Source organism: Maylandia zebra, linkage group LG18, assembly GCF_041146795.1.
Source record: "Maylandia zebra isolate NMK-2024a linkage group LG18, Mzebra_GT3a, whole genome shotgun sequence".
In the NCBI taxonomy this organism is placed as follows: Eukaryota; Metazoa; Chordata; class Actinopteri; order Cichliformes; family Cichlidae; genus Maylandia; species Maylandia zebra.
The window spans coordinates 25,888,448-25,913,003 of NC_135184.1; the positions used below are offsets into that span (position 1 = coordinate 25,888,448).

Genomic DNA, 24,556 nt, shown 5'->3' on the forward strand with positions numbered 1-24,556 from the left:
AGTCTTCCAACTCTATTTTATTCCTGATATTTTTTTAAAAGTTCATTATTATTTTTTTTTCCAAAAAACCAAAATTTGTTCATAATTCATAATTTCCATGTTTTTGTTTGCCTCCCATTCTGTGCATTTAGGTTAAAAAACCACAAATATCAGATATCCTTGTGCACAGGTCCACACCTCAGCCGCTCTTCTTTTAGTCTACTGACCTGCCGCGAGTCTCTGTCATGTTTCAGGTCTATCTCTAGCACAACAACCCAGCCCTTCAGCAGCACTAATTAGCTTAGCACAATAACCCACTGGCACATAAGGTTCCAGGCTTTACACTCCGACCTCAAGCACCTCCTTGACTTCTGCCTCCATGAGCACGCAGAGCAAATCTGCTTTTCATTCGCACTATAACCTACACACGTTTGTTTCATTTGCAAATCCGCAAAAGCCAAAATGCGCACATTAGCAATACGGCATGTGAATTAGATTCGCTCTGGAATAAAGTCGATCTTCTCCATGGATTTTTTTTCTTTCTGCTAGATTGTTTTTCTTAAGATTATTTTCCATGACTTTGTTGATATGAAATTGTACATAAGCATTTTTTAAGCTTTATTCATTTTTAAATACAAGATTTCCATGTTGGTTAAAAAAGCAACAACAGGCTGAATTTTAATGAGTTAAACAAAAGTCTTTCCCAACATCTTGTTCATCTAATGACTCAGATTTCTCTGAAGCCTCGCTTTTGAACTATTGACACTAAATACACAAACTTACTTTAATCCAAAGAAAGCAAAATACAGCCAAGTTTTTACTCCCTTCATCCTTCTTCCATGGGACTACATAAAAACAAGCACTTAGGCAACTCTCTTTAACATAGTCTATGCATTTTCTGGCGCTACACTTGCAGCGCTCTGAGCATAACGGAAATAATTAGTGGTCTCTTACCGAATGAGGTCCAGCAGAGCATCAGCAGAGCTGGTCATTGGCTTCTTGCTGTCCTCAGAATCCTCCTTCTGTGCAGCTCCACCCGGGTGAATGATGTAAACCATGAGAATACCAACTACCACAGCAACAAAGGTGGTCCACAGGTAGTATGAAATGGTCATTATTCCCAAGCGGCTGGAGCACTTGGCATCCAGAGCAGCCAGACCGGACATCAAACTGAGAGCAAGTGGAGACACACAAAGGCGGAAAGAGACAAGATAGAGTTAGAAACCAAGAGGGAGTTGAAGAGATTGTGGCTGAAGAGATGCTTCTGCTCAGTGTCAGAGTGAACATTTTGAAGCTGAATTTTTAGTTTTCCTGCAGAAGAAGAAAATCAGTAGTGATCAGCTACATGCAGCTGCAAATGTTCAGCCAACTCGTGTAATGTAGATCCTTGCTGTAACCACCCTGCAAACAAGTGGCCCTCTACTACACAATCCAAAATACAACTATTTATTATTTTCTTGCTTTACTGATGCTAGATTTAACTTTAAAACTCTTGACTATTAGAATAAAAGTTCCCAAACATATGAATGAGTATGCTGGGTCTTAAAGTGAAAATAAACCGCTGGTGGTTCAACAGGCTCCAAATTTGTGAAACGCCAGAGGAAATATTCTGGCAAGCTTCAAATTCAGCATTCACCTTAATAACATGCTTTATGTGGATATGAAAGCAAGCAGAGCTTTAACTAGGTGTGCAGCTTTGAAATGAATGCAGCACTTAACCAATCTCAATCAGCCTGTTTCAATTTTGAGAAGCTCTCCGTGTAAGCCTCTGCAGTCTTAAACAAGACACGGCTTCTTCTACCTTAAGATACGTGAATTCAGCCGTGTAGCTTTGCACTCATCCCTCTATGCCAGTGAAGGGGATGAAAAGTTGTTCTTACAAACATTCGAAACAGTCGATGTTAATTTGCATTTGTATGGGCAGCTCTGAATACAGCGTCTTTTCAGATATTTGTTTTCACTGTACAAAGATGGTGACGCTCGTCGTATATACAAAAAAAAAGGAGTGAATGAGGGAGATTCACATAATTGGCTTCTCGGTGAGTTAAAAAAAAAGTGAAAAATAAATGCAAATGACATATTTTTGGGAAGTGTGGGAGGATGTGGAGGGTGATGCTCGTGAAAGCAGAGAAACAGCGGTGGAGAGATCTTTAGCTGGGGAGACAAGATTTTCTCCCCATCCTGTGTAATCTGGTTCGACTTGGTAAGTGTTTGGGTGGATGTGCTGAGTTTTTCTGTGCACTCGCTGCCTGTGCTGAAACTCATACTGTCATGCCTCCTTCCATCATTTTTCAAATGCAAACTAGAGAGTCTCCATCTCCTGCAGGTTTCACACTGGGGACTATTGTGCTTTGAAAAGCCAGTCTGGTCACATGAATGGAAACTTGCGTCTTTCTGTGTGTGTGTGTGTGTGTGTGTGTGTGTGTGTGTGTTTGTGATAACATAATCAATTCTTGGGATGGGAGAAAGCATTTGATTGAAACTTGCATTAAAACGCTGCAGAACTTTATTATTAAATGCTCAAATTAAGCGAAGGATCAATTTTTTCCACTGAAGCCAAATCATAATTTCACAGCTGCAAAAACGCTGATGCGCTTGAATGATAAATAAAGTCACATCTTCACTTGATTTTGCTGTAACTATGGTAACTATAGCACAATCTTGGCTTCCTAAATGGAAAAATTATGCTTTTCCATTTACTGAGGACTAAAGTTCAGACAGTCAATTCATCTGCATAGATCACTCACCTTTGTTGAGATGTTAAAATGAAAATGTAACTGAATGGTTAAAGAACCACACGTGTAAGTACAGGATAATAGCAAATTCTAACACTGTTAAATTACTACTGGTTACAAAGTCACGGTGGTGTGTTGGTAGTCTCTAAACTGGTTAAATATCTACAACTTTTTTCTGCGTAGCAAAAATGCTTCACAATTAGACTCAACCAGGAATGCTGGAAACTGGTTTGTTACTAAAAGTGAAAGCACAGTCTCTCTGTGAGGAAACCTTTAATGTAATGTTTCATTTTGCTTATAAGTAGCCCAGAATTGCAGATCCCTCGCACCGATCCATCTATGCATCTACAGGGATTAGAACCCAACTTGTCAATCATAGGGCAACAGGTTGGGTACATCTTGGACAGCTCATTTCTTTATATTTTTCAGACTTGCTTGTCATTTTTTATGGTTTTGAGCTGGCTTTCTCGATACCTCTCAAAGATTTTCTTTGGTCATTGGCTAATTTGCCCCTCTTCAGTTCAGTCTTCATACCTGATCATTTTCAGAGAACTTTTTTTTGTTACTTCAGCCACTAACACTGACCAATCATTCAGGCCTGTGGTGTAGGAGATCTTGACATCACTGATGTAATTATAAAAGCAGAAATGTACAGACAGATTTTACCATTTGATTGACAGTGGCTTCATTCTTAAGCATGACAACAATGCCATACGCACTGCCAGTACAGTTAAGACACACCTGGATAGAAAACCAGTCAATGAAAGGTTGGCCTCCCCAGAGGCCAGACCCTGAACATTACTGAAGCATCTCGACAGAGAACAAAAGGCAGCCGACATCCAAAGATCTTTGAATGTCCTTCAAGAAGTTTGGAGAACTATTCCTGAAGACTTCTTCAAGAAATTAAAAGAAAGCTTGCCTAAGAGAGTTCAATATGTGTTGCAGAGTAAAGATGGTCATTTCAAATACTGACTTTAAAACTTAGAATTGTACAAACTCTGTTTTTGTCTGCATTTCTGTGTTTTTTTGGAAAACCACTACAACAATTAACTGGTAATAAAACATTTTTTAACCTTTCTTATTCAAAATGCAGCTGAGTATAAATGTCAGTGTCAATAATTTTATCACGTGATTTGTTTTAACAAAGTCTCTTTTACCTTGATACAAATATCGAAGTTATTACTAAAACTGGCTATTATCTAAAAAATAATTCTAATGAATTAGTTTAAATCTGTCATGAAAGACACCTGCAGTGAAAGGGAATAAAAAAAGTAACGATTCTCTGTCGCCTCCTTGTTAGAGGCTGCCTTTGCCTAAACACCTAAACAGTGAAATGAGTAACGTCAGGGGTTACAGTGCAGGTGAGCGAACCCTGAGATCTGTGTAGTGTCTCAGCACAGGGAAAAGAAACACGACTCACAGTAATTTCTAATGTGAGCTTCAGTAAATTCCCCTTCTGTACTTGATGTGATCAGCTGACCTGCTGCTCTGGATTTCTACAGCTGAATCCAAGTTGTCAGCAGTTTCACGAGCTATCCTGGCTGACGTCCATCCCCGACACTGACACAATACTGTTTATATTATCTTTACACTGGGCAGCATAAAACTGATATAAAGTTGCCATTCGGTTAATTAATCTAAGTATCATCTGCTTAAATGCAGCTTCATCTCTGCTACACTTGATGCCGTCTAACTCTGACCATGAGCACCACAGACACTGTGTATCAGTCCAACACAGCTTTACTGTCAATTCACCACAATACTGCAAACTAAAATGTTTATCCTGCACTAAACTACCCAGTATTTTCATGCCACGTTTGAATAACACAAAGTTAGCATAGCTTAGTCTGTTTTATAAAAACACATCCTATACAAATCCAACACGCCTTCCTTTCTACATCTTTCTCCATCTCTGAGTGAACTTATCTCACCTTGTGAAATACAGCAGCTGGACCTTTAGCTAGTAACACACTGTGAGACAAACTGGACACAGACAGTTTGTGTGTTTGCTGATGTTTGCTGAATGCTGAAAGAGTATAAATGCTATAGAAGTAGAGAGTAGAAAGTACAGATATTTGTTTAAAAGTGTGGGGAGGAATAGTAAAAAGCAAAAAAGTAAAAGCTTCTATATGCAGATGTTTTCTTAAAAGACCAATAAAAAGTGCAAAGGTAAGAATCTGTACTCTCTAAAACCTTTGCCAGTTCCTTTTCCACAAGGGCAGTCTAGACCTTTGCTCTTCTAAAGGCTTTCCAGGAAAACCCTGTTTTGTCATTGGACAGTTTGACCCCGTGTGCACTCAGCTCTGCTTACATCTTGTACTTACAAATCTCAAAAGATTTGACACTCAAAGGTAAATCTGGCATTTTAACTAAAAAAGAAAAAAACTGAATGTTATGAGTTATAACGCTTTATAATTAACCAACCACCGTGATATTAATTCTTATCACATACATACTGCACTGATGGGCAGGTTATTCCACCCACTATTTCTTTCTGTCTATTAAAGAAAAAAAAACCAACTCAGTGGTTTACCCTTTTCTGTTTTTTTTCTCCTTGAACTGAACATTGTGATGCGACTGGAATTGCAATCACAGAACGGAGCATCGCTCGTGGGAATAAACCTTGCACCCACTGGTACATCAGATAACAAATGCAGCTGCAGAAATGATAACTAAAGGGCTTGCCCTGAGCTGCTCAGGGATTAGATGACCCCCAGCAGAAAAATCAAAATGTCATAAGTAGAATGTCACACTGCATTGCACTGGCAACATGTCAAAACATTAATCTTCAGGATAATCGCAGACAACAGTTTAAACTGAATATATATATATGTATATATACACCAGGCCTTTGTGGATTTGTATGTATGAAGCTACAATAAAAGTTAAAGTTTGATGAATGAATTTAATCAACATCATCAGCTTAAATTTACATTGAAATCTTCTAGCCGTCATGTAGCTTCACGTTGACCACAAACAGCACAGCTTGCATTGTGAATTACACGGTAATCCTGAGAGGGCAGATGCACTGCGACTTAAGAAAACAAGATGAAATAAAAAAGAAATGCTGAAAAAGCTCGCAAAACACAATGGAAGTTGAATAAAATACAATAGAAGTAGTGAAAAACCTCACAAAACACAAAGAAAGGATTGTGACGGAAAAGCTGTTTCAATGCGAAGGACATGCGAAGGACTGCACTGAGACATGTTTAAAAGAAGCGGATGTCACTGCGAGTGAGATGAGGATGAGATAACAAAGGAGGATCCAGTCGCAGGCACTCGTGAAGGTGAGAAGGTGGTTTATTGGACACAAAATGCAAACAGAGAAACGGCAAACGGGACTGAAGACTATCTAAACTGAGAACAACTAAACTACTGAACACAAACCAGGACATGAACATGAAGGAGGATGAGCAGAGGTAAGTGACGATGGACAGCAGGGAGAACATACAGATGAAACACGGTGGATACGCAGACGGGCCAGCGACTATGACAGAAGACACGACTTAAATACACTCAGAGAAACACCGGGAGATTACACACAGGTGGGGGACACAGCTAGGAGTAATTAACGAGATGAGACAAGGGAGGTAAGACTGAACACACTCACATGAGACGCAGACCTTCACAATAAAACAGGAAACAAGAAATCACTACACAAAGACGCAGACTAGACACAGATCAAAACCCACAGCAAACATGAGAACACAAAACCTGAGAGCAAAAACCAAAACCAGAATCACAGAAACAATAGATAAATAATAATAATGATCAACAAAGCACCAGTGAACAAAACGATCATTCAAAAATAAACCAAAACAAGAGAACTCAAAATGCTGGGTCGAACCGACCCAGAACCGTGACAGTGGAGGCTTCACCAGTATGGTGAGGGAGAAAAAGATGCAGGTATTAAATGTTTTAATCATATGAATCATAAAATACTCTAGACACATGTTTGCTATCAGCAACCTACTGTTATTTGTCACTTCTGCAGCTGCTCACACATTATGCTATCCCCAAACACACTTGTGTTGTGTTTTGTGAGATTTATTCAGGGTTTTTTTTTGTGATTTTGGACCATTTTTCTGGTGTTTTTCTAAGCTACAGTGTGTTTGACCTTTCTGAGCCACCGTAGCATTACTATAAATGTTACCACAATGCTATTTACCCTGCGCTAAACTGAACCAAATGGTCTTTTACAGTATTTTCATGCAACATTTGAATAACAACAATTTAGTATTATTTAGATGTTCTACAGTATCTCTCCCCAACTCTGAAAGTGTCACACATTAACCTTTTTTTCTCTCCCTGGGAAATTTAGCAAATCTGCATTTAGCTACCAAGTTACAACGTATGAAAAACAGCACATAAGCACTTTGTGTTTGCTGATATTTGTTAAGGTGTTTTGAGATGACCTTCTACTTAGGAAATGTTGCTTCAGTGTATCTGTGAATGCAATCTTGCAACTTGCACCATGAATGCATTATAGTAATGAGCAGGAAAAAGGATGCCTTGCTGATGTAAAGAAGGCGTTGGATGCCATCATTTTCTTATCACTGAACAAGCGTCTCCTTATCATCAGCTGGAAGCAGTGACAGACTGCACGTGAGAAATTAACTAACTCAGTATTGACCATTACCCTAATCTGCCAATCAGATTAACAAATGAGATTTAAGCACTCATTTGTTGAGGGTCCTGCAGCGCCATTCCAGATCATTGTAGTCCATGTTAACCCCTGATTATAGCAGTAAATGCTGGAGTCTATCCCAGCTGCCACAGGGCCAAAGGCAGGATACACCTTGGACAGGCTATTAGTCTATCGCAGGGCTAACACAGACAGACAGCTTTTTAGGCTCACATTCATATCTATGGAAAGCTTAGAATTTGAGAGGAAGCTGGTATTTAGTATCCAGAGAGAATTCATGAAAAGTGCACACATAAAAGCCCTGGCCAGCTGGTGGATTCAAACCCAGGAGCTTCTTTCTGTGAACCAAGCTAATGCTAACCACCGCTCCATCTCTGTGCTCTAATGGGAATAACTGCCTTTACTCATCCTGGTATCCCATAGATGTTCCTCAGGCAGCATATACTGTACATAGGTTGGCAGCCTAAGATCTAATGCTGTATCCTAGACATTACTGGAGTCGCAAGAGATAATTATAATGAATTTATGTCACATATACACAAAGATGGTCATTAAATCTTAAGCTAGGAGCTAGGAAATCTTTGAGAGATCTTTGTCCTTCTCTCTGAAATCTGCGCCAAGGTAGGATTACAGCCTGCCATGTGTAGCTGCCTTGACCATGATGGTTCAAGCACATGCAGAGCAGATCTGCCATAAGATTTTTGGACCATATGGGGCTTACACTCCTCCCTGTTCTACCTTCGTTGAGCTAGAGCTTTACAGTAATCCCACATCGAGATGAAACAGAGGAGGCAGAAACTCCTTGGAATGGAGTATATACTCCTTGGAATCGGTGGCAATCCAGTGATGCTATGACCTGTGTTTCAGGAGATCGCATCAATGTTCAGTTTAGTTTCAATGCTTAATATATTCAGAGTATTCATTATAATTTTGTGCCAATATACTGTAAAAAAGAGGCTCCGTCGCTCTTAATGGCGAGAATTATCCAGGAGCATACTTGCCACAAGATGAAATCATTAATAGGTACATTAATCTCATCAAAATGGTTCTTTTTAGACTTTTGATTCAAAGGGTTTTTAAATCAATCATCAGTCTGTGCCTTCAAAATAGAATGAGGCACCTAGACAGAGAGGGTTATGAGCTCAATCTGAAATCATGTAGAAAAAAGTCATGTTTACCTTTTTGAGAAATGACTTGAATATCAGACGGTCAGTAAGTTTAGTCTACTAACGTTGTTGAAATCATCGCCGCAGTCATTTCCAGACATTTTTCTAAGGAACAGCTGCAACGTTTGCCCACTTTATGAAAGTTAATACAAGCCTGTGTCTTTTGGAGCAAAAGGAGTCATGGAGAAGCTTAAGAACGCTGTTTTGATTGCTACTCAGTAGAATTATGTATTAATAAATGACTTATTAACAAATTCATATTTTTTTAGTTGCTGGTGGATTGCTGTATGGGCATCAGGGTTAGTCAGGAAGAAAAGTGTGCATAGCGCTGCCAGACATTGCTGTGGTATCTGACTCTTTGTACTGTATGCTGAGATTAAGAAAACCAATTTTCTATAAACCTCAAAGTGCACTGTGTGACCTCCCCAGCAAACTAACATCACTATACAGCATGCGGTTGGGATTTTAGCTGTAGGTCTATTTATCTCCCCTTCAGGGTTCAGGGATCAGGGCCAAGACTGAAGCACACCAGACAATGGCAAAATGAATCCTATAAAAATGAATGTTGTGATGTTGGTCTCTTTTAGTAAAATGGGTAGCTGGCAGTACAGAGTTAGGATTTAACCTCTGTAAACAGTCTTTAGGCGGGACTTTGGGTGCCAGACGATTTCTGGTTTTCATTTGTAGTCTGGAAACAAAACATGGAAGGCACTTGCTGAAATGCAGACTAAAAATCTCAGGCTACAATCTAATGATAGACTTTTGTTATTTTATTTTAACTTATCTGCATTTGCAAACAATGACCTTTGTATGGAACAGGTCTAGGGTTGCTGCATCTGCCAGAAACCCAAAATATTCGCTCTTGTCAACAGAAGCTAAGCCAGACGATGGTCGCTGCACTGTTTGAGCTCAGTCTTGTTTAGCCGTTTACACAGGGATGCTTTAGTAAAACCCCCTAAACACCATAATTGAGTCCAAGAACAAAGCGAATGTTGTCTTGACCCTTTTATTTATTTATTTATAATAATGTTGATTAAATGCACAAACATTCAGGTCACCAAATAGATCTGTAAAGTTCATTTTTACCCTTGAAATCAAATTTTATAATAGTGGCGTTCAATTCAAATATATTTAACTAGCCCAGCATCAGATTCTCTCTTACTCAGTAGGCGAGACACACTTTACCATCAAGCTGTCTCAGCACAGCGAGGTTAAACGCATATTTGCAGCTAATTAGAAAAATTTCCTAAATACCACAATAAAAAAAAGCACTTGATGAAATATAAAGGAATGATTTGCATTCTGACAGCCAGCAAAACAAAACAGTCAAGCTAAAGAGAAGAACACAGCTCTGCACAACTGCAACATGATTTCTGTAGCTTGACGGTTAATCATCCAAATGCAACACACTAAATCACTCTAGCAACGAAGGGAAAAGGTGCAAGGACTTGAATTTGGTGCTTTATATGTCATTCACTTATGACGTGTAAGTTATTTATAGTCTCTGTCTGGGAAATATTCACAGGGAACTGTCTGACCTAAGTGCGCCGTAGCTGACCACCTGCCTCGGGTATGAGAGCTGAAATCAGGCAGGCATTGCCAATTTTATTGAGCCACACAAAGAGCAATTAATCGCGTGTCGTATCGTGGGGCAAAATAAAAATCACAGCAATTCTCAAAAACAGATACTATCGTTAAGAAAACACACCCGGAGATTTCAGTCTAAGAGAGTGAGAGCTACATTAAACTCCCATACAAACAGCTGGATTTCTATCCAATTCATTTTGTGTGTGTGTGTGTTTTACAAAAACAATTAATTCTGAAAGCTGTGTAAACAACCTGTGGCACACCCACTCAGATCTGTTTTGTAACGCTCATTTTGCTGCCAATTATTTCTTACTCACTTTGTGGTTGTAAAGTGCTCGTTGTGTGGATGCTGCACATTTTGAAAAAAAACAAAACGCTTTTCATCTCTGACCTTCAGATCTGTGCCAAAGTTAATTAAATTCTAAAGGCCTTCATCAAAATGCAAATGCTCACTTTAAGCGGGCCCTGAATGAACCGAATGAACGTCGCATTTTCAGTATTTGTTACAATTAAAACAAAGATTTAATTTCAATCCTGTGAAACTAAATAAACAGGGATCATAGGGAGGCACAAAGTGCAGTTGCCATTGATTCAGCATGACGCGTTCATGGGATAATCTGGTTTCCGCTTTGGCTGGTGTGCAGATGGCAGTGGGAGGGGAAAAATGGGGACAGACAGGGCATAGGGCTGGGAAGGATATTCACCCCTACATAAGCCCTACTGTACTGTGCAGCCAGTCTGTGCATCCCAGTGTAGCTATCCGACAAAAGCAGGACATTGCTTGCGTGACTGCACTGTATGCATGCCTGTAAAGAGTTATAAAGAAATGAAGGCAGGAGGTGTAGCAGTAAGAAGTCATGCCTTCCACCTTTATTATCCAGTATCGCCCCCATCAAGATCCAGGCAGGTATCAGGGTCTGTGTGCTACAGACTCAAATGAATCTCCACGCTCAGAGCATCATAGAGTCGCCCTGATAGCTTTCAAGTTTCTGTGTGCTTTAACAGAGCGTTGTACTTGGCTGCATTTGGCCTCCTGCCTGCAGATACTGTTTCAGATTAGGTGTAGTTAACGTCTCTTGTCCTCACGTGCTTCGCTCTTGGCAGGAAACCTGCGTTGAGAGGATGCCCTGCTCTGAATCTGGGAATCTGGGGGAATGGATCATGGCTGTGTATAAATAGCAAATCACTGCACAATGCTTCACGCTTTTACTGCAGAGAAAAAGATGGACAGAGAGAAATACACAAGAAAGGCACATAAACACTGTCAGATAGAGATAGAGACAGAGAGGGAGACAGACAGGGAGAGACAGAGAGAGGGAGGATTAACTTCTCATCCAGTCTTTGCTGTTGCATAGATTGTAAGTAGCTTATTGCGCAAAGCAGCCTGCATGTAACCGGTGCGTTCGCATGATTTGTTTTGGGAGGTTTTTTTTTGTGTGTGTGTGTGTTCAGTACATCGCTGACCTCATGCAGGCAACTAAGAGCTTTGGGCCTAAAATAATCAAACTGGAGAACCTGGCAAGCTGTGCTCTACTAAGAATGGATCTGAAGCTACAAAAGGGCAACAGCTTTACTTGCGTATAGACATTACTTTTTAATCTTTAATGCTGAAACATGTAATTGGGCGCAGTAAATATCAGAGAACAGAGATCCAGGCTGTGCTTTTTCCAGCAGCCTCGGTCAACATGAAGCCATGCAGGGGCGTGGTTCCTGTAGGCTATAAAACTCAACCAACACAATTTTAAACTTAAATCAGAGTATGATCATGATTCATTTATAATTGCAGTACGTTCACATTTTGCATTGCAGTCTAACTGCATGCCAGAGCCAACTTTCCTGTTTAATACATTTTATTCAAACGTGCTTTATTTTAATCTTCTATTTCATTTGACTCTTTTAAATCTTATCTGTGGATGCCTTTTATCATTGCCTTGCAGTGGTAACATATTTCATCAAACAAGGCCTTACACGTCTTATTACATTAAGCATGCAGAATTGCCTTTTTCTTTCTTGTTTCACAGCAATTTCCCACAGTGTGTTTTCTTTGTAAAAGAAGACTTGTGCATCTGCGCTCTGTGTTGTATATATAAATGTATAACCGAGGAGGTAGAGTGGACAGGCTTTGCAGTTTCATACCTGGTATCTGCTCGTGGGTTTTCATATGAATGGTTGACAAATTGCTTTTTAAAAAGTATTCAAGGTAGATTTTTTTTTCAAGTTTGCAGTCAGTGCAGATTCTTTGTGGACAAAAGCCACACCTCCTGCTGTCACCAGACAGCAAGTGACAGCAGGAGGTGTTTTTCATCGTGTCACTCTGAGACAATAAATTACTTTGAAAATGGCAATATGAATTCTTGCTTTTCTATTTCTGCAAGTTTCTTTTTGCAGAAACATTTTTCTCAAATTGCTTCACTCTCTTTAAATGTCTTTGAAAATAGAAAGATGTGTATTTTTATATTATAATGCAGCATTTAATTTCTTTTTTCTTTTACAACGAGGAACTCTTCTTGTAGATTACAGTAAACACACCATAACATAACAGCTTAATGGTAGAAAAGGAACAGAGACCCTGATTTCTTACTCTGTCCATTTTCAGAGTAATAATCAATACCATAATTGACGGTGTGCAACCTGTAAAATCATTCAGTACATATAGAGGTAGGGGACGAGTGTAGTGACACTGATGTCGAAATGGGGACTGCAGATATTTTGTTTACTAATCACTGCAGCACAATATTGTTATTATGTATAATATAAAACTTCAGTGTACCGTAAAAATGTTTATCTTAATCACGATTGGCTTGGAGCGCTGAAAGCCAACATCAGTGTAGATAATTAAACAGCTCTTTTATCCACTTCAGCATTTAGTACTTGTGTCACTGAAATGTTGTGTTTATGTGTTTGTATTGTGCAGAGCTGTGTTGCCCTTACCTCGATACGACGAGGGGCAAAATTAACATCTTCAGCATCCTCATTAGCAGCTCTCCTGGAAACTGGAAGTACTTGACCTCCTGCAGGCAGAAGAGAAAAGCTGTTTTTTGTTTTTTTTACTTTGCCAACAAATCTGAGGTCAAACACCATGTCAACATCATTATTATTACTGCAACACAAATTGTAAAATGACATCCTCTCTAAATCAGACATTGCCTTCTTTTTGTAACTTACCAAACAGACCCTTTTTAGTATACAACTGCCCTTTAGATTACACTTTCCCATGTAAAGATGACTTCAACACAAAACCGATTGGATCTGAAGAAACGCTCCGAGCCTTGCAAACCTCTTAGGTCACTTGGTATGGACCTTTTAGTTTTAACACTATATTCAGTCACTTTCAGATTACATGTTATCTGTTGCTTTTTTTTTTTCAACCAAAGGCTAAAGTTGTTTTCAAGATCCAACATCAATATCAGTAACATCATTTTGCGTTCAATAACTGAACAGGCCTCAGTGTGTCTTTTGTGCATGTGTTGCCATCTTTCTGATTTTTCTGGCTAAAAAAACTTCTACACTGGCTCAAAACACAATGGCTGAAAAGCAAGGACAAGGACGGCGTTAAACATGTACTATTTTAGAGCTCTATTCATAGTACGGCTAAAAAGCACTGAACCAATCACACTGAATCATAATTTGACGTAATCCCACATTCAAAGAATTTTTCCATTATTTTCAACTAAAATTTTGAGTGACGTAGGTTGAGTTAGAATTTTCATCCCTTTATTTTCCATCCACCCATCCATCCATCCATCTTCTTCCGCTTATCCGGGGCCGGGTCACGGGGGCAGCAGCCCAAGCAGAGAAGCCCAGACCTCCCTCTCCCCAGCCACCTCCTCCATCTTTTCCGGGGGAACACCAAGGCGTTTCCAGGCCAGCCGAAGGATATAATCTCTCCAGCGTGTCCTGGGTCTGCCCCGGGGCCTCCTCCCTGTGGAACATGCCCAGAACACCTTACCCAGGAGGTGCCCAGGAGGCATCCTTATCAGATGCCCGAATCACCTCAACTGATTCCTTTCGATGTGACAGAGCAGCGGCTCTACTCTGAGCACCTCCCGAATGGCCGAACTTCTGGCCCTATCTCTAAGGGAGAGTCCAGCCACCCTTTGGAGGAAGCTCATTTCTGCCGCTTGTATTCGCAATCTCGTTCTTTCGGTCACTACCCACAGCTCGTGACCATAACTGATCTACGTCCCTACCCTCACCTATGGTTTATCCTCAGCTATCAAAAACAAACACAAGTTTTCATCAAAGCCACTTGTTGTGTAAAAATGTAAGAATACGTATAAGAGAAGTTCTCTGCGGCCTGCTGGAGCGGGGGGGCTAGGAGGAGTTGGCCGTCCGACTGCGGTCTGGAGTGTGGGGCCTCCCTGCTGCTGCGGAGTCGGGGCGGTCTGCCTCTCCCCACCGCAGGGAAAAGGGTAACACCACCTGGGTCTGGGTGCAGTTCCCCCCTCCAGGGGCAAGGGTACCTAGACCCGGTTCGTAGAGTACGCTTGGGGAGTGTGATCGTGTGTACAGCGTCTCTTTATGTCTATCTCCACGTTGGTTGAGTGTGGAGTAAGTGCATATGAGAGCATGAGGGTGGGAATGGATGTTTGTATATGTGTGTGCCTGTATGTCTGTGTCTATATGTCAGGTTGGGTATCAGACGCCACCTCTCTGGGGACATCTCAGGCCCTCCAAGGTTTGGAGGCCTATCTCCACCCACCACCACTTCCCCTGCCAGTGGCGGACTCCCTCAGGTGTCGGTGCGTTGGTGGTTCTTTGTGTCTGGGGGTGGGCGTCCGGGTACACACCGGCTCACTCCTTGGCGGCCGCTTATCAGGGCCTGGAGCCTGGGGCTCGCTCGGGCCACTTCGGAGGTGGGGTGCCCCCGGCCTCTCGGCCTGGGGCTCGGTCACTCAGGCACAGCTGGCTGCCGGCGGAGCTCACGGGCGCGTCACTGCAACTCCCCCTGACTTCTGCTCCGCGGCTGCTGAGTGAGCCCTCATCTGGGACTCTCCTCAGCTCTTACTGAGACAGTGGCGCGGCTGCCCCTCTGTTGGTCTTCCTTGGTCTCTTGTGTTCTGGGGGCCTCTGGATGTCTGGAGTTTTGATCTCCTCCATACCTGCTTCATACCCTGGAGGACGGGGCTGTGGCTCCCCCACACTCCCTAGCAGATCGTTACATGGAGAAACCTTTGGAATACAAGCGCGCTGATCCACACAGGTATGCACACAGGTGTACACACGGGTATTCACAGACGCGGACTACAGCTTTCTTGGCTGCTGCCTCAAAGCACATTGTGCGCTGTCTATCTTGCGTGCTGCACAATATCGTTTATTACTTAGTATCTACTGATATCTACTGCTAGCTAGTTTATTGTGATGGTGCCGTTTTTTTTATTATGTTGCTCTTTGTTGTTTGCTTTCTCTTCTGTTTTTTTTCTCCATACAGGTGACCCAGGTGTTTGTTTGTTTTTGTTGTTTTGTTTTTTTTTCTTTCTTCCCCCCTTCTCACCGTCTCTTCTCCCCTTTGGTTTTCTTTCTCTCCCTCTCTTTCTTTCATTCTTTCTCCCTGTCCTATCCCCCAGTCATGTCTGTCCCGTTTGTAGGAACTGAAAATAAAATAAATTCATAATTATAATAAAGGTCAATCAAATGGACCAATATGGCAAGGCCATGATGATCCACTTGGTAAAATAAATCCGCTTGGCATCTTTCTTGGCCTTAAGACAACAATTCTGATGGCTAAAGATCCAAACGGGACACACAAAAAAAAAAAAAGAAAAAAAAAAAAAAGAATACGTATAAGAAAAGAAAAAAGAATCAGTCACGATCCAGGGTCATTTCCGTTATGCCTAGGTTGCCGTTATAGTTCAATGTTTCTTAGATTCTCCTTGTGTCTTCACCCCTGTGTTTAAGTCTCATTCCTGAGTCTCATTATGTTTCCTGTTTTATTTTGAAGAGGTCTGGTGTCCCATATTCATTGTGTTTACTTTCACTTCCCTGTCATTCTAATCAGCTGTTTCCCCATGTGTTCCCACTTCCCCTTCACACCATGTTTCCAGGTCTCATGTATACATGTCCAGGTTTGTTCATATCCATGTCAGGGTTCTTCATGTTGTATTTTAGTTCACCCAGTTTAGTTTAATGTTTAGTTTTGCATCAGTTTGCCTTGGCCTTTGTTTGCACCTTTTTTTTATCAGCCTTATTAAACCTTTTTTTTAAAAAAAAAATTCAAGCTACGTTCCACGTTCCATTGTGTCTGCGTTTGGGTCCATTATTCACGTTCCACACAATCTGCTTCCACACACTGTGACAAAGTCTTTAAAAGCAAATGTCAAGAAACTTTGAAGCAGTGACAAAAAGCATCAACAGTCTGAATAGACTAGATAGATTTGAAGTGTCTGAATCCCCTAAAGCAGGTGTTCAAATACTTCACAGTGTTCAAAGTAAGATTACTGTATAATAACATGTTAGAATAAATACAAAAAAAAAGTGTTTTTAAAAGTCAAGTTGCAGCTCTGCAAAGAAACCAGGAGCTCATCAGGTGTTTTTCACACTAATATTGTACTAGTTTCAACTACACAGGTGGAAACCTAAAAAAAATCTTATGTGACAACTAGAAAATCTGTTGGAAAAAAGGGGTACATTGATGTTAACATAAATATGTCAGCGATGACTTTTCATACCTACAGTTAATCTATCACTTATTAGTCAGATATGTCAGAAACATTGTTTTGGTTGATATCACTGCGATCAACAGCATTTACAGAAGAGCTCCCACAAAAAACATTGCACTTAGCTGATTACCTAATCAGCAGGTCAAACAGATGGGAGGTGGGGGAGGGGGGGGGGGGCATGTGGCAAAACGGAGGTGAAGAGTTGGAACAAATGAAATGTAAGTACATCACATCTGTGCATGAGATGATGGAGCAATAGAAGCTTTTTGCTTCTGTTTTTAAGTGGGAGAGCTTTTACAGCTAAATGGCCATGCGTGTGCGCGTGTAACAGTGTGGGCGGACGCAGTATGTACATGCACGCACGTTTATGTGCATGTGTGTGAGACTTTTTATTGCGTGTGAGGGACAAACACAGCTGCCACTGAGTCCTGGCATCTGCTGAAAGCAGAGCAAACTCTTTGTTAGACATGTGGTACTTGCGGACACACACGCTGAAGCCACGGGCTGGCATACGTATATGCTTGTTTGTATGCAAACCCAAAGATTAAGCCACGAAGCCCGATGATCAACACTTGCATCAAAGCTTTTGTCAAAGCCTTGTCTTGATGTTGATTGTTTTATGGCAAACTATTGTGTTTCTAAATTGCAGCTGGGCAGCTGAATCGCTCTGCAACAGTAGCTTTCTACAACGTGTGCAATTAGTGCATGTTAAATATTCTCTGTGCTCACAGAGGTGCAGGGTTACAGACCATCTGGGAAACAATCAGCCTTTGAGTGCTCTTACAGTGTGCACAGAGCTGTTTTTGTGACATGTTGTAATTTATTTTTGACATTTCTGTGAGCCACAACTTCTAATTAAAATTACATTTTAAACGGCAATACCACTCAAACCTTTAATCTGCACCATTAATACATTTCCTTACATGGTAAATGGTAAATGGCCTGTATTTGTATAGCGCTTTACTAGTCCCTAAGGACCCCAAAGCGCTTTACACATCCAGTCACCCACGCATTCACACACACATTCACACACTCACATGTGATACATGTGGGTGTGTGAATGAGTGTATACATCTTCCTACTGTTTAATTTTCAGTGATATTTTGTAAATGTCATTTCTTCTGTTGCTTCACTGTATTTGGTAAAGGTTCATTTATTTATTTTATTTCATATTATTTGTTTTACACAATTCCCATTATTTTAACCCACAAAGACCGTCAAAGACACTGAATTGTTTAGTGTTGTTTATCAGCGAATTAATTTGCTCTGCCTCTTTACTTGAACTAGAGTTAAACAAGCAAATCAACTATTTCAAATATTATCTTATAGCAAGCGTAAGACATCATATTCTTCCTCCCTGTGTCAGGATGCTGAGCTGGGCAATCAGCAAGCAGAAATACTAAAAGCAAAATTGCAACTTGCAATACAGTGTGTAGAACGAGACATGTCACATTTGTGTGTAACAGTGCAGCTTTTCTTGACTACTATTACGCCAGACTAGATTGCAGTGCGATTTCGTTCTTTTTTTTGAGCATTTGTCAACATTTTTATTTCTCAAGTCAAACACTGTCTCAGGATTTCAAAGACTCTAAGATGAACTGTCATAAAATGTTGTTCAGTCATGATGGTCAGAGGGTGTAGCCAACTGACACTGGTGATCTTTTGGCTTTTTATCTGACAGAAACGATTTTTCTTTAAAGAAAATGAGCCCTGCCCTTGACAGGACTGCAATCCTGTGCAGACAGTATCCTGCCTCACACTCTATGACAGCTGGCATAAGCTCCACCAGACCATAATTCAGACCATAAATATTAACCAGACTTTAAATACTAAGTAGAGTTATTTTTGCGTGACTTTATTTACTGTAAATTTCCATCTCTACATACTGTACTAATGTGACAACTTGTGTACTACTGTATGGCAACACTGTCAGCAATCAACTGTTGCCAGGTAAAGGCAACTTCATAATTTTGAGAAAGATAAAAATAACTATTACTTTATGAATGATCTGAACTGATTCTCTATTTTCATTTACTTTATGAAGAATTTTGATGTGGCTACCAAATAGTCTCAAGGATCTACGGACTATACAGCACTATAGTTGCCAGCTGACTTATGACTTCAGTGTCTTCAGCAACCCTTAATAGACAGCAGTTGAAGAAAGAGGACACGCATTTACTCACAGTGGGACTCGGAGAATTTAGTGTCCTAACCTGAACACTTTAGTTCACTGGATCGCCTGCTGGTGGACATGTGCCATAAACCTTAGCACTGCTTTGGATTCTGAGTGCCTGCTGTGGGCTATTGCCAAATAAGAGTGGCCCATTCTAGAGTAAGGTATTCTACGTATGGACCTTTTCAAGCTTTGTGTGCTAAATATAAAACAGATGACTGATGCTGTCATCAAAGCACAGCTTTGGTTTTTTTTGCACCACATGGATCAAAACAAAAGCACCGTGATGTCGTACGGCTGACTCTGACAGCAGGCGGATGTTCAAATGCCCACAGTGTCAACATATTTCATCATATATCCAACAGCACACACACACACACATCTACGTCCTCATCATTCATTTTCAAACAACTCACATTTTTTTTTAAAATTCTGTTTCAAGCACATCAAAGTCATTTTTCAGTTACATTTAGTTTAGACATGCTTTCTCAGCAGCCTCTTAGCATCTCCTGAATTCCGACTATTGAAGATCTCTTCCCATTCAGTCTTGTGTGACCTATATAAGTAAAAACAAATGGCATGCCTTGATGTGATTTCGTTTTTCTGCGAGCGACTGACAACTAATCTCCCCACCAGCAATCCCTTTTCTATGGATTCACACAGGCCATAGACGATCTGAAAAGCCCTGTTTCACATTTTAAACAGGGAGAAATACAATTCCCTCATCTTTGGAAAGTCCTTTGCTATTTTAGTGTCCCTGATATAGCTTATAGATTGGATCGTGAATGAGTCTGACCTTTGATGTTTTTCTAGGAGCAATCAAACCACTTTGACTGAGTTTTTTTTTTTAAAAAATATACTGTCACCTCTGAGGCCTTTTCATGTCGTATTTTGGCCTCTCTTTTGCAATTGCAGCTTGAGAGCAAAACCTCGCATAAGCCATTGGAGTTGGATTCGTCTGTACTGAGACATCTGAGACATACTTTAGTATTCATTACAGTGCAGCTCTGACTTCAGTGGGCAGAATTGGTGAAAGTATATTTAATGAAGGTGACAGAATGACAACGAATGTGTAGTTGATTGGTTTGTATGCATTTGGGAACAGGAATCTGCATGACTAATTATTTAATTTGTGGCTTAAGTCTGGTTTAGGGTTGGGGTTAGGTGTGCAGTAGATATGGCCAAGCCCAAGAGTCTAATTGTTTCTCAGTAGAACGCTGTCACTGTTTTTCTTTTCGCATGTTTATGTAAATGCTGGTGGTTATGACATGGAGTGGAGTTAAAGAGGCTGATACTGGGGAGTGAGGATCTGATTTTATCACATAAGAAGGATCCAGGGGCTGACAATGAGGGGGGAGATAAGACAGAAGGGGGCCAGCAGGGTAGCGCATTTATATTGGGTGCTGGGGGTGGGAGTAGGGGGACTAGGACTAACTGACCTGCTCGGAGAGCTGCTTGCCTCTGAGGAAGAAGCCCAACAGGCAGCCGATGACCACGGCCAGCACAGACAGAATGAGCAGTCCGTTCTGCTTGCAGACATTTTTCACTCGCCCCCAAACTTCTTCCAGGGCCACCGCCATCCTCCTCCTCTTCTCCTGGTTCCCTCTTCAACTTCTCAACCCTCAAAGAAAACCACCGGCAAGCCCCCCACCCTTCCACCTCTTATTTAGCCATATCAAGAAATCAGAGAGCCAACAGCTGCCACAGCACTGGAAAAATATCAGGGTGTGGCCGCAGCAGGTGGGAGGGGAAAAAAGGGAATAAATGTAGAGATTGATAAGTGAAAAAGTATGCTTTTAAGGAAAAAAATAAAAAAAAGTCGAAGATTACGCACGAAGAAAAGTCATTTAGCTAATGGAGGAGGATTCAAAGTAAAATTGAAGAGGTAGTCGTCCAAAAATAAAGCACTTCAGGAGTTTTTCTCCTCTGAGCTTCTTCCTCTGTTACTTCACTTTGAGCATCACACAGATCCTCTCTCCCGATCCCTGTCAATCTGTTTCTGTCTCTTTCTCTGTCAGTCAACCCCTCCACCCTCCTTACCCTTCCCCCACAGGCACATTTCAGCTGGTGACCAACAGGGGGCTCTGCGACAGCTGGTGGTATTGTCATCGGGGTTAATACTACGATCCTATTAGGCTTCACTGCACAACTCAGATCAAAGGCTGGATTAGAGAGCTCTCTGAACAATTGCACAGCAGATTTTCCCAGACCAGGAAAAAGAAAAAGAAAAAAACAATCCAAATACACCTGCATAAGGTAAATAAGGTAAACAAACAGTTTCAGGTAAAAACTATGCCCAACGGTATTGATGAACTGTTGCTCTGTTTTTGCAGAGATGCACTAACAGTGAACATGATGCCAGCTGAATGCGCACTGACAGAAATAAGAACGCGCACAGTTGGGCTGAGTACATAAATATGTACCAGAGCATCATAAATTATGTGGAGCATTATAAATTATGCAAAGTCCAGCATATTACAGGTACACTGATATGAGCTGGAGAAAAATATTTAGAAATATATTTAAAAATATTTATATTTTCTCTCTGAAGATCCGATCAAGTTTATAGACTTGATTAAATATGATTTAAAAAGATTAAATATGGACAGCTGGGCATGTAAAGTTACTCAGTAAGTCTTGCTTGGTACACTATCCAGAATTTGAGACTGATCTCGAGTAACAGTTCACAGTTATAAAACTCAACAGTGCCAAAAAAGACTAAAATAAGGAAAATACTTTGTACATTCCCAACTATCAAACAACCCCGAATAAGCAAGCACTTATCGACAGTGGGAAGGAAAAACGTCGTTTTAACAGGAAGAAGCCTCCAGCAGTCTTAGACTGGAGGAAGCATCTGCCCAAGCGATTGGGGATGAGGACAGGGGAACAGGAAAGAAGAACTTCAGTCATTACTGTTGCTGATTATAGCTTTCCACATAGCACAAACATGATCTATTTATGACCTGTTCTCTTAGTTACTTGAAAAACGATCATAAAATAGCATGAAATAAATTGATACTGGGAAAAATAGCATATACCTTAACTTAACTTTTCCCTTCAGAAACATGAGTCCTAAAAGTGAGTTGAACCATTTGGTGTAAAGATAAGAAAATAGACATCAGCTAGGGGATGTTAGTCAAAGTTAGTCATCATTTTTTGCTGTAATGGGATCATAGCACTCGCTGAAAACGTGGTTATAGTGTTTTGTGAAACACTATGAGTGGATTGAATGGTGGGATTTAAGCAATGAACAATAAAAATCCTAGATTTTGTTTAAAACACCGCAAAAAGAATATATTTAATGGCGTAACTGAGCTAAAATGTTATGAATTTAATGAATTCTGGAATTTCTTGCTAAATAAAAAAGTCTTTATCTGAAGAACATAATATCAGTACGGTAGTATATGTTGCTTTCACGCCATGTATATGTATGCTATAACTGTGGACTGTACCCATACCATGTACACAGTGGTTCCCATACAATAAAAGATGGAATTAGCCACCCTAACATCAGTCACCGGTTTCTGGATTTTTTTCAAAACCACCATTTCAGCTTTATGTGCATTGCCATCTTGAGCTTTCTGAGCCCAATGTGACCATATTTAGACCAGTTTGTAGGATGCTAAGCAAACAGCTAACAGTGTCAGGCTTACATCCTAAAATGTATGGATACAATACATAAGAACCAAAGGGCAACAGTGAAAGCTAAAATAATGAAGCCAGTGTGGAGGCTGCAGAAACAGCATTTCATGTAGGTGTCACACATGAGGCTGGTTACAAAAAGGAGTTAATTCTCACTGACTCTCATGTTGAAATGCCCGATTTGACAGCGTTAAATTACATTCACACCCTGATACAAAATGCAGTTTTGACTTCTATGGATATTTTTCCTTTTCATTGGTTGTTCTCAGGCTACAGTTTATATTTTTCAGCTGTGAAATTTTCTGTATTTTTGTAATTGCAGCTAGGACTTTTATGCATTTTGAACAATGTGTTTATTTGAGCTTTTATTTTAGTTTTTATCACTATCTTTGATTTCTTGAGTTTTTTTAGTTGATTCCTGCCACTTCTGTGTTCTTTTGTGTCTTGTTTCAAGTCTCCGTTTTTGTTTTAGGTATTACTCAATTCCAGTGTTGTTATTTGAGTCCTTTTGTCTCTTGTACTTGGCTTTTAGTTTTATTTCCTATGTAATTGTCTTGATTAATTTCAGTTCTGTCTTGTTACCCTCCTGTCTCCATTTCCCTTGATTACCTCAGTAACTATGTTGTTTGCCTTTCAGTGATGTGTTTGAGTCTGTATCTTATAGACCGCAATTTGTCAATCAAAGCAGCCACTACAGTACCATAAGACACCTGTGGTGGCATTGTGTGGTTTGGGGCTCAGCCGCAAGTGAGAGGTGGTGCAGTGGGTTCACGGAGTAGTGTCAGGGGCAGCTAGCTGGCATAGTTGGCAGCCATCATTAACTAGGTCTCTCCTAGATTTACTCAGTAACATGCTGGGATGTAGGTGTGTGTGTGTGCACAGAGAAGGAAGACGTGGCCGGCGACTGAAGTGTGAGAGCTGTCCAACAAGCACTACAGTAACATTGTACAGCCAGAGAAAGAATTAAAATATTTGATTGGTCAGACAACAGGCAGTTTTCCTTGTGTAGCTCAGTCCAGGTTAATGAGCTTGGGCCCACCCAAGGCAAATTGTATACGCAATGCCTTTTCAGGAGAACATCAAGACCATTCAACATTTGTCAACAGTTTGTCCTTTGCAAACAGAGATTCTCTGACATCTCTGAATCTTTTTATGTTGCGTGGATAGCGTTACCTTATTAAGGCAACATTATTATCATCATCCTCATTATTATTATTATTATTATTATTATTAGGTGCATGTTGCAGTGATGATTATAGTAAGATTTTTAACAGGGATTCACAGTCAACTGTCCTCTCAACATCACATCTCCACATGTGCACTAAAAAGCACATGGACATACAGACACCTACACACACACACAAAAAACCTACACCTACACACACCCACACACACACACACACACACACACACACACACACACACACACACACACACACACACACACACCATCAATCATCTCCTGCCTACTGACACTGCTGTGCTGTGTCTCTTACTCGATGGAAAATTATATGAAGCTGCTGAAGCTGGAAGTCAGAGGCTCAATTAAATGGTGTGACTGAATCCAGTGAGGTCTGTTATCAAAGAGGGTCGATTATCATTATCATATGCATTAGTGTATCATTAATAGGAAGATGGTTGGTCAGTGTCAGTTTGAGATAATGAATCTACAATTCACTGTCAGACTGTACTGAGGGGGAAGTTTTTTCATTGCCGCAGTACTGAAGATAAAAATCTGCTTGTATCGCTCTTTTAAAACCACCATTCCAAAAGAGTTGGGGTGTTGTGCAAAATGTAAATAAAAACATATTATAGTATGTAGCGTATACAATGGAATATTCAAAGGCTTTGCAAATTTAAATCGAGGAGTATTATTCTGAAATTCATCTGTTGTTGTTTTTTTTGCAGATTAATAAGCCGCTGCCCATTTTTACGTCTGAGAAACTCTTTGAACTTTACTCATTTTATTC

General features: G+C 40.5%; 1 protein-coding gene across 1 annotated transcript in view; it reads right to left on the reverse strand.

Annotated features, from left to right (window-relative positions):
• slc1a7a (solute carrier family 1 member 7a) overlaps nt 1–20,928 on the reverse strand; it is a 47,262-nt gene extending 26,334 nt beyond the window's left edge. Inside the window, exons 1-3 of the mRNA XM_076876768.1 lie at nt 20,384–20,928; nt 13,044–13,123; nt 934–1,149 (exon numbers count right to left, since the gene is read on the reverse strand). Of these exons, the coding sequence (XP_076732883.1) occupies nt 934–1,149; nt 13,044–13,123; nt 20,384–20,524 (437 nt within the window). The 5' untranslated portion in view covers nt 20,525–20,928. The remainder of the gene's footprint in view (nt 1–933; nt 1,150–13,043; nt 13,124–20,383) is intronic.
• Between the last annotated feature and the right edge of the window lie 3,628 nt (nt 20,929–24,556).